Source organism: Salminus brasiliensis, chromosome 11, assembly GCF_030463535.1.
Source record: "Salminus brasiliensis chromosome 11, fSalBra1.hap2, whole genome shotgun sequence".
NCBI lineage: Eukaryota > Metazoa > Chordata > Actinopteri > Characiformes > Bryconidae > Salminus > Salminus brasiliensis.
This window is the reverse complement of record NC_132888.1, coordinates 35984071-35993909: the sequence shown is the minus strand read 5'-3', so window position 1 is coordinate 35993909 and position 9839 is coordinate 35984071. Positions and strand designations below refer to the sequence as shown.

Here is a 9839-nt window from a genome sequence, read left to right as displayed (position 1 = left end):
TTGTACTCTGACTGGATAGTATCTGTAATTGAATTGGATAGTATTTGTACTTGGACTGGATAGTATCTGTAATTGAATTGGATTGTATCTGCAATTGAATTGAATAGTATTTGTACAGTATTTGTGCTCAGACTTGCCATGGTCTCATTAGTATCTGTACTCAGAGTTGTCTTGGTCTCAAAAGTATTTGTACTCCATCTCAAAAGTATTTGTATTTGGACTTGTTTTGGTCTCAAAAGTATCTGTACTGGGACTTGCCTTGGTTTCATTAGTATTTGTTCTCAAATTTGTCTTTGTCTCAAAAGTATTTGTACAGGGAGTGGTTCTGGTCTCATTAGCATTTCAGAACAGTCAGATTTGTCTTGGACTGCTAATCACACATGCTAATAGTTAATTAATAATAAAATACTTACTAATGAGCGCACTTACAGTCCAGGCTGTGATGCTCAGTGTAATAATAAACAAGGAAATACTCACACACTGTGTGTGTGTGTGTGTGTGTGTGTGTGTGCTGTATATACGGAGGGTTCCTCTGTGGATAAGTGTGTGTTCTGTAATGCAGCTGGAACTCTGCGGGTGTAACTGTAACCGGGGGGGTTTGGGGCACAGGTCCGCAGGGCATTGTGGGTAAAAGAGCAGCGTGGGAGAGATGCAGCATAAAGCAGAGAAACAACATAAACAAAAACTTAAAGAAGAGCATAAAGACGAGCAGAGCTGGAAACAGGGTCAGTGACTGGGCGGAGTCACTCTAAATGGGTGTGGGCGTTGGTTCCTGTGGGACACTGTCCTCTCTCCTCTTACATCCCTTCCACCCAATAACACCCCAGAACACACACACACATTTTACATTAGTGTTAATGAGGTCAGTGAACATGAAAAAGATCTTTATAACCCACACACACACACATATCATCTGTGTGTGTGTGTGTGTGTGTGTGTGTGCAGGTATATAAGCACAGTCAGTGGGACTTGCTGACTAAATTCCAGCTGTGTGTGTGTGTGTGTGTGTATCCCGTACTTCCTCAGTGGAGAGAGGTGAGTGACTCTGTGTCAGATATGGAAATGAATGTTTTGAGCTATAGCTAAACCTTCACGCTCGTCTCTGTCCTCCTCAATCTTTCCATAGATCATGTGGGGCTCTTCTGTGGTTTTGTGGTTCTTGGTGGTCCGCTGCATGTCCATGCCAGAGGACCGCAGCCTCTATCCCACTATTGCGCCTCTTGACACCCTGCCACTTGATCCTGGGGTGACACCAGGACCAAGTCCTGATCTGTCTTACTGCCAGATGCTGCTAGAGGCTCCAGTGCCACCCCCTGCTGACCAGGTGCCCTGGTTCTGTATGTGCTCCACCTGCCCCAACAACGCGGGACAGAAGGGCGAACGAGGAGACCGCGGACTGCCAGGTATACAGCTGTAGACTTTGTCCTGTCCAGAGAGACACTGGTGAAAGCTTCAGTTTTCTTACCAATCACAGCCACATCTGGCCTGCTCGGATTCTAACTGAGAATCTTGATGTTTATAATACTTCTCTGATCTGTGTGTGTTAACAGGACATCCAGGTTACCCCGGACCGAGGGGGCTGACAGGATCTCGTGGCCCACCAGGGTTTATCGGTCATCAGGGGATAAAGGGTATGAGTTTAAAAAAATCATTTACAAACACAGCAGAGATTGGGACAATCCAGGGACTTGGGGCTCAGGGACTGACCCACATCTCGAGTTGGACTCCCACCTCAGAGACTCAAGACTCAACTCAGAGAATAAAGACACTTGACTTGGACTCCAGACTCATCTTGGATTCATGACACAGACTCAGGCTTGTGTTCCCGGAGACGTGAGACTTGACTTGGACTCATATTTTAGAGAATTCAGACTCAACTCATACTCACACTCAAGAGATGCTAGTCTTGGGACTTGGGCTCCCACCCAGAGACGTTAGACTTGACTTGAACGCACGACTCAAATCACACTCCAGAGAGTCCAAACTCAACTTGGACTCTCTGAAGTGTGAATCTGGACATCTCAGAGACTCCAGAGACTGCAGTCTTGACTTGGACTCACATGCCAGAGATGCAAGACTTAACTCGGACTCACAACCGAGAAGTTCCAAACTCAACTTGGACTGAGTTGTAACCCCCCTCTCAGAGATGTTTGACTTGGATGTATACCCAGAGATGTGAGACTTGACTTGGAATCATATTCCAGGGACTTTAGACTCAACTCAGGCTCATACACAACTCCAGACTCAACTTGGACACATAGCCCTAAAGACAAAAGGCTTGCCTCAAACTCGCACCCAGAGATGTGAGACTTGACTTGGACTCACACTTCAGAAACTTCAGACTCAACTCGGATGCACTCAGAGATGTTTGTCTTGGACTTGCAGCCCAGAGATTCTTAGACTTGACTCAGACTCACAACTAAGAGGCTTCAGACCCAACTTGGACCAAAAGACTAATCAAGACTAAAGGCTTGATTTGGACTCACACTCCCAAACCTCCATATGCAATTTGGACTAACTCTCAGAGATGTGAGACTTGACTTGGACTTCCACTGACTCTAGACTTGACTCAGACTTGTACTCAAACAATGTAAATATATTCAATTGTATGTTGATGATTGATTTGACAGTGCAGGTTTGAGAGCAGTGATATAACAGAGTAAAATGATCCACACACAGGTGAGAAAGGTGACGAGGGAGTAAAAGGAGACCCAGGTGTAGCGGGACCCCCTGGTGCTAAAGGACAATCTGGACTAAAAGGTCAGGAAGAAATATTACATCTACATATTTTCATATTTCTTTAAGTTAACACCCCTCACCAGGCATTCTCACCATGTGCATGTGTTTTAGGTAATAAAGGTGAGCCTGGTGCGGGAGGACCGGTGGGTGACCCAGGTCCAAAGGGAGATGACGGTCAGTGCCCAGAGACCTGTGAGAGTGTGCAGGGACCTCCTGGAGAACCAGGTCTGCCAGGCCCTGTGGGTCCCCGTGGAATACCCGGGCAAAACGGAGATGTGGGCGCCAAGGGACTGAAGGGTGACCCGGGCCTGGCAGGCATCCCAGGCACCCCAGGCACGCCAGGTCATAAAGGAGAGCAGGGCCTGGAAGGTGCATGCAACTGCCACAATGGAACCAAGGGGGACACAGGGCCCACAGGGTCAAAAGGTGAAAAGGGGGAGGAGGGCGTGGCCGGAACGCCAGGAGTTTCAGGAAAAAAGGGGGACAAAGGTGATCAAGGTGAGATGGGAATGATGGGGGTGCCAGGCCCTTGCAGCCCTGCTGTCCAATCTGCTTTTTCTGCTGCGCTGAATGCCGTGTTCCCGCCCCCCAACCTGCCAGTGGCCTTCACACGGGTCATTTTCAACCTGCAGCAGCACTACAACCCAAACACTGGCATCTACACCGCGCCTGTTAACGGCACCTATGTCTTCAGCTACCACCTGACCGCCTACAGCCGCGTCCTCAAGGTTGGACTGTTTTGGAACTTCCAGCCTGTGGTGAAGAGCACTGAGGACTTGGGCTCCACCTCCCAGCAAGTGGTGCTGCACCTGAGCGAGGGAGATCAGGTGTGGCTGCAGGTGCGAGACACCAGCAGTAATGGCATGTACACTAATTCAGAGTCTAGCAGCACCTTCAGTGGATACCTGCTGAACCCGGACACCTGCGATGTGGTTTTTGGCAGAGAGTTCCCCACACCGAAAACCGGAGTTTATAGCTGGGGGGAGATCAGTACAGCCCCTCCCAACCCATCAAAGCCTTAACACTAAACATTCAGTACTAAATTGGGTACTTTTGCTACTGTAGCAGCCAAATAGCCCATCAGTCTATCAATAAAGAGCATCTCTCGATCTAAACCGTAATGGAGAAACCCCTAAATACCAAACCCTAAATTATCACAAATCTCTAAACCTTGGACACTCCCAAATTCTGAAGCACTAAACCCTAATCCCAAAACCAGGGTGGGGAACCAAGGACTGCCCTAGACACTAAATACAAATACAGAAAAAACAAAAACAAGACTAGTCCATAATTTGTAAACATTAAACCCTATTCTCTAAACATTAAACCCTTAGCTTCAAACACTAAGCTAAACACTAAGATCAATACTAATCCCTAAGAACTAAAACCAAATCCCTAAACCCTACAATATTCTCCCTGTGACTAAACGCTAATCCTTAAACCACGAATCTCTTTACACAAACCATGGACACTAAACTCTCTCTAACCTAATCTTTAAACACAAATGCCAAATTGCTAAACACTAAGCAATAAATCCTGACCAACAAAATATTCATCCCTAAGCACCAAACACTCAATATTAATCCATAAACACAAAACCCTCAGACATCTAAACACTAAATTCTAATAACCCTTAACATCAAACTCTAAAAACATCAAAAACAAACCTTAAGTACTAAAACATACCAGAATCATTAAACAACAGGAACACTTATTTTACTCATTTTTAAACACTAAACTCTAATCATTAAATAATACATTCTGATTCCTATACACTAAACACTAATCCCTAAACATTAATGTCTTCTTCCTTAGTACTAAACACTACATGATAGTCCCCACACCCTAAACACTAACCGCTAAACTTTAATACCTAATAAACTCTCAGCCATAAACTGGGGTATTAAAATACCCTTAATGACACTAAACACTAATCCCTAAACACCAATTCTTAAACATGTCCAATGCCTTCTCCCTTAGTACTAAATTACTAACCCCAATCCCTACACTCTAAACACTAACCCCCTTAAAGATTTAAAATATCTAAATACACTAAATCCAAACTCCTAGACACTAATCCCTAAACACTTGACCAACTCTTAGCCCTAAACATTTACAAATACCCAAATACACTAAACACTGATCCCTAAACACCAATTCATAAACATAGTCTTTTTCTAACATTTTCTTAAAAGTTGTCTCCCTTAGTACTACATTCCTAACACTAATCCCTACACACTAAACCCCTATTCCTATACACTAAACACTAATCCCCAAACACTCAAAATACCTAAACACACTAAACCCTAAAGCCTCATTCTTAAACCTTCTCCCTTAGTACTAAATACAAAATACTAATCCCTACACTTAAAACACTAACCCCTACACACCTAAAATACCTAAATCAAACTCCAAATCTTAAACTCTAGACATTAAACTCTAAATCTTTGAAGGGAGACCAGGCCTACCTTTCACCTGAAGCTCCAGGAAAGAACATCAATTGAGATTTCATAAAACTAATAGTTCAAAGCTGATACATTTAGTAGCTGTACCTTTTAGTGGAGCACAGAAAAAAAAGAAATGCCATATATGATAGATATTCTGATATATGAAATATGATGTATGAAATGTACACAGTTGTAGTGTGTGTGGAACAGAGCCATCTGAGGGCTGAGGTTAAGCATGCTTAAATGTTTAAGACGAATAACGTCTCAATCAAATTAACATAATAAACTATATTTGAAGTGATGACGATGATGTTGTTGATGATGATGATGAATGGAACTGAAATGGAATGAATTAAGACCTATTAAATTTGATGTGAAATGTTGGTGTTAAAGCAGTTTCTTGGTGAAGGACTTTTTATTTTGTAATACTGTAGAAAAATAATAAACTGCACAGATTTATATGATGATCCACTTGAAATGTGAAGCTGAGCTTCAGGTAGCGCACTGTGACCTGTGGGGAAATGTCCACTGGCCTTCTGTCCTCTTTACTGTGTGTGAGTGTGTGTGTAATCTGATTAGTGCTGCATTGTCACTCAGACAGTACAGATCAGAGTGGAGATAATTCTGTTCACTCTATTATTACTGCAATCTATTCACTATCACTACAATCTGCAGCCCCGCAGGCATGCATGCATGTGTGTGTGTGTGTGTGAATTGCATGCATTGAGGATATTTGAGAAGGGAGAAGGTATATAGTGTGTGTGTGTGTGTGTGTGTGTGTGTGCTTTACCATGAGAACATAAAGGTAAAGGTGCATGTATTTGTCACTGTACAGTGTACAGTGAAATGTGTCCTCCGCATTTAACCCATCTGGTAGTGAACACACTCACACACACACACATGTGTTAGGGGCAGTGAGTACACACACACACCCAGAGCGGTGGGCAGCCAACTCCAGCGCCCGGGGAGCAGAGAGGGTAAAGGGCCTTGCTCAAGGGCCCAACAGTGGCAGCTTGCCGAGCCCGGGAATCGAACCCACAACCCTGTTATCGATATCCCGGCGCTATAACCGCTGAGCCACTACTGCCCCATCATGTTTCATGCTGGGGGATTTGGTGCCTTTATGTTGCGCTAGTCAGCTGACCCCAGATTCAGCCGACCAGCCGGACATGTTTGGTAGCTGATGGTAAGCTTCTTTACTTTACAAGCTAAGCTAACGCTGCTAACAAAAACTGGACTTACACTGTCACCATTCACATCCCCTAAACTCCTCCAGATCTTCATTAGTCTGGGACCTACTTTGGTCTATAAACACATAATCATATGATTATGATTACATATACACAGAGCTGTCATAGCGTTATGATTGCTCTAGGTGAAACCTCTAGCTAACTGTCTTACAGCTATGAAGCCTTAGCTATGCTAACAAACAAACGCGAGACCTGTGTAGTGATCTTTTCATATACTTTTAGCCTGTTAGCTATTATTTTCCTTATTAGGCATCTTTTAGCCTCTTATCAGTCTTTTAGCTTATTACTGAGCTACTATTTAGCCTATTAGGTGTCTTTTGATAGGCTAAGATTTAGCCTATTAAGGAGCTATTGTTTAACCTGTTAGGTGTCTTTTAGCCTATTAGTTAGCTATCATTTAACCTATTAGCTGTCCTTTATGGCATCTGTCTTTTAGCCTTTTAGCTAGTAAGCTATCGTTTAAACTCTTAGCTATCATTTAGCCTATTAGGTATTTTCTAGCCTATTAGTTAACTATCATTTAGCCTATTAGTTAACTATCATTTAACCTATTAGCTGTCCTTTATGGCATCTGTCTTTTAGCCTTTTAGCTAGTAAGCTATCGTTTAAACTCTTAGCTATCATTTAGCCTATTAGGTATTTTCTAGCCTATTAGTTAACTATCATTTAGCCTATTAGGTATTTTCTAGCCTATTAGTTAACTATCATTTAGCCTATTAGTTAACTATCATTTAGCCTATTAGTTAGCTACCGTTCAACCTGTTAGGTGTCTTTTTGCCTATTAGTTAGCTAGCTAGCTATCATTTAGCCTGTTAGGTGTCTTTTAGGCTGCTAGTTAGCTACTGTTTAGCATGTTAGTTGTTCTTTAGCCTATTAATTAGCTATCGTTTAGCCTGTTAGCTATTATTTCGCTTATTAGGCATCATTTAGCCTCTTATCAGTCTTTTAGCTTATTACTGAGCTATCATTTAGCCTATTTGGTGTCCTTTAGTCTGTTAGTTAGCTATCATTTAGCCTTTTAGCCTATTAGGTACTTTTTAGCCTCTTATTTAACCTGTTAGGTGTAGTTTTTACATGTTTTAGCATGTTAACTATCCTAGCTATCTTGCTAGCTAACTAGCTTGTTTGTTAGTTCTGTTGTAACCTGTCAGTTTGCTGTCTTTTAGCCTTTCAGATACTTCTTTTTTAAACCATTTTTAAGTTAACTATATTTTAGACTATATTATATTATTTATTATTATATTATTTATATTATAGACTGCTTTCACACAGATTCGTGTGTGCAAAAGTGGGCAGAAAGCAGCAGATACCTAACAGGCTAAACAATAACTAACTAAAAAGCTAAAAGACAACTTATAGGCTAATCAAAATGATTGACCAGCCACTGGTCAAACTGTCCTGCCTTCTTATTGTTTTCTCTATTAATGTTCTTGAACATAGTTGCATGATTTGACAGATATTCACCACCCTCCTACCCTCATACGCACACACTGCCATGGTCCTACAATGTAGGCCTACTTGAAGCCCCTACACAGGATGTCACAACATCCTAACCACGATGGACACCCGTGTGTCTTTTAACCTGTTAGTTGGCCACTTTTTTTGCTCCTGTAGCCCAAAGCACAAATCAGACAGTGTGTAAACAGTGCATAATGGACTTATTCATGATTAGGTGGAGCCACTTCTGAGTGTGTTCTTACCTAAACTCCTGGACACGCCACAGGTATACATGTGTTTGTTAATGTAATGGAATAATGGCTGCGCTGGAAGGCTATACTCCCTACTGGATATCAGTGCTAATCAGGAACGCCTGAGGCCCGAACATGAGCTCTAAATCTGTTGGCCTACGTATAAAGGAAACCTAAACTACACAGAGAAGCAGAACACAGAGGATGGGTTTACTTTAGAGAGTAAAACACCCAATCAGCTCCGTTTACAGCCACTGAGCGAACCGGGGGATAGATTTCAAGCTGATTGCGAACCAGATCAATGTTGTCCCATTAACCATAGCTCTGCATTTTTGTCCCTTCTCCTGTTATTCGCCATTGGTTGTGACGTGGACTAGGTGGGTTCCAGATAGGCATGAGCTCTGAGAGGGTTTGTACATGCGTTGTACACGGCTCCATTGTGACAGACCACCTTAATCTCACATGGGTCCCACACTGTTAAAAGTTGGGTTTTTAGAAGAAGAAGGTTTCTTGAAGGTTCCTCAAAGCACCTTGAGATGTTCCCCCACCGTTTCAAATCGAAGAACCCCTAAAAAGTTCCTTAAGGAACGTGTCATTTTAACTATGGTAATTAGGCCCTTTTTGTAGTGCCCATGCCCAGTGACTGTGGTGTTTATGGTTTCCAGTTGGGCCACACATACAGGCCTCACATGGATGTTTCTGATAATCAGCTGTTCTTATTTAGATACAAATATGAAGGATACTAAAATAATTTGGGAGGAGAATAGTTCAATTATCAATTAAGCAATTTTTAATTCAAATTAACATTCAGGAAAATAAAGAAAAACAATATTTTGTGGAAAAATAGTCCAATAAATTTGTGATGTAGCTTAACACTGCATAAAAAAAATAATTTAGGTATTTGGTGTAAATTTAGAAATGTAGATCTGTTCTATGAATGTGTTAAAGATAGAAATTTCTTTATTGATTTAATTTTGTTTCATAGCTAGTTAATATTTCAGTTCAGTCGTTTTACAAACAAATGTTTAAGATTTACAACCTGTTGAAGCAAAAACGACTAGATACATTTGAATGGAAATCTATAATGCGACATAATTTATCACTTCATTAATAACAACTACATTCATGTTCTGTCTGTTTGGAAAAACGACAAACCTTCGTTAAAAATGACTTTTATTTTTTGCTTTATAGACAGTTCCTACAGCAAATAGAGAACATCCCTGCATCTCTCCACCTGCCTGCCTTCAAACAGTCTGAGACCAACTCCTACCTTACCTTTCCCCTCACCTCATCTCACATTACACCACCACTACTCCTACACTCTTTCCTTTACAGCATCTAAACACACTAAAAAAAAACAATTTCCACTGACCACTTCCCTCTGGTCCAGAAGCTGACCCTCACAGTACGTATATACATATACACTCCTGGCCACTTTATCAGAAACCCCTCTGCTTGTGGCTGGATATTTGTGGGTGATTGAAATGAACTAATGGAAAGTGACAGTGACAGTCTATAGCTATAGTCTGTTACTGTTCACCTGTATGTGGAGGTAATCATGGGGGTTTCTAATAAAGTGTCCTGTGGAAGCACAAGGTGGGTGTTTCCAATAACGTGGCCAGGGAGGAAGCACAAGGTAGGCGTTTCTAATAAAATGGCCAGGGAAGATGCCCAAGGTAGATGTTCCAATAAAGTGAACAGTGACTAGAAGCACA

General features: G+C 42.0%; 1 protein-coding gene across 1 annotated transcript; it reads left to right on the top strand.

Annotated features, from left to right (window-relative positions):
- The first annotated feature begins 1129 nt into the window (after positions 1-1129).
- On the top strand, positions 1130-3761 carry LOC140565123 (uncharacterized). Its single transcript, XM_072690931.1, has 4 exons — positions 1130-1403; positions 1551-1631; positions 2680-2760; positions 2851-3761. Exons 1-4 carry the CDS (start codon positions 1130-1132, stop codon positions 3759-3761), a joined length of 1347 nt encoding a protein of 448 aa, XP_072547032.1.
- Positions 3762-9839: the final 6078 nt, after the last annotated feature.

What these genes read in the sequence shown, in the direction of transcription:
- LOC140565123 (XM_072690931.1), top strand. Translation starts at nt 1,130, where the DNA reads ATGTGGGGCTCTTCTGTGGTTTTGTGGTTCTTGGTGGTCCGCTGCATG. An exon ending in CGGTCATCAGGGGATAAAGG is followed by an intron (nt 1,632 to 2,679) that starts GTATGAGTTTAA and finishes ATCCACACACAG; the next exon opens with GTGAGAAAGGTGACGAGGGA. An exon ending in AGGACAATCTGGACTAAAAG is followed by an intron (nt 2,761 to 2,850) that starts GTCAGGAAGAAA and finishes CATGTGTTTTAG; the next exon opens with GTAATAAAGGTGAGCCTGGT.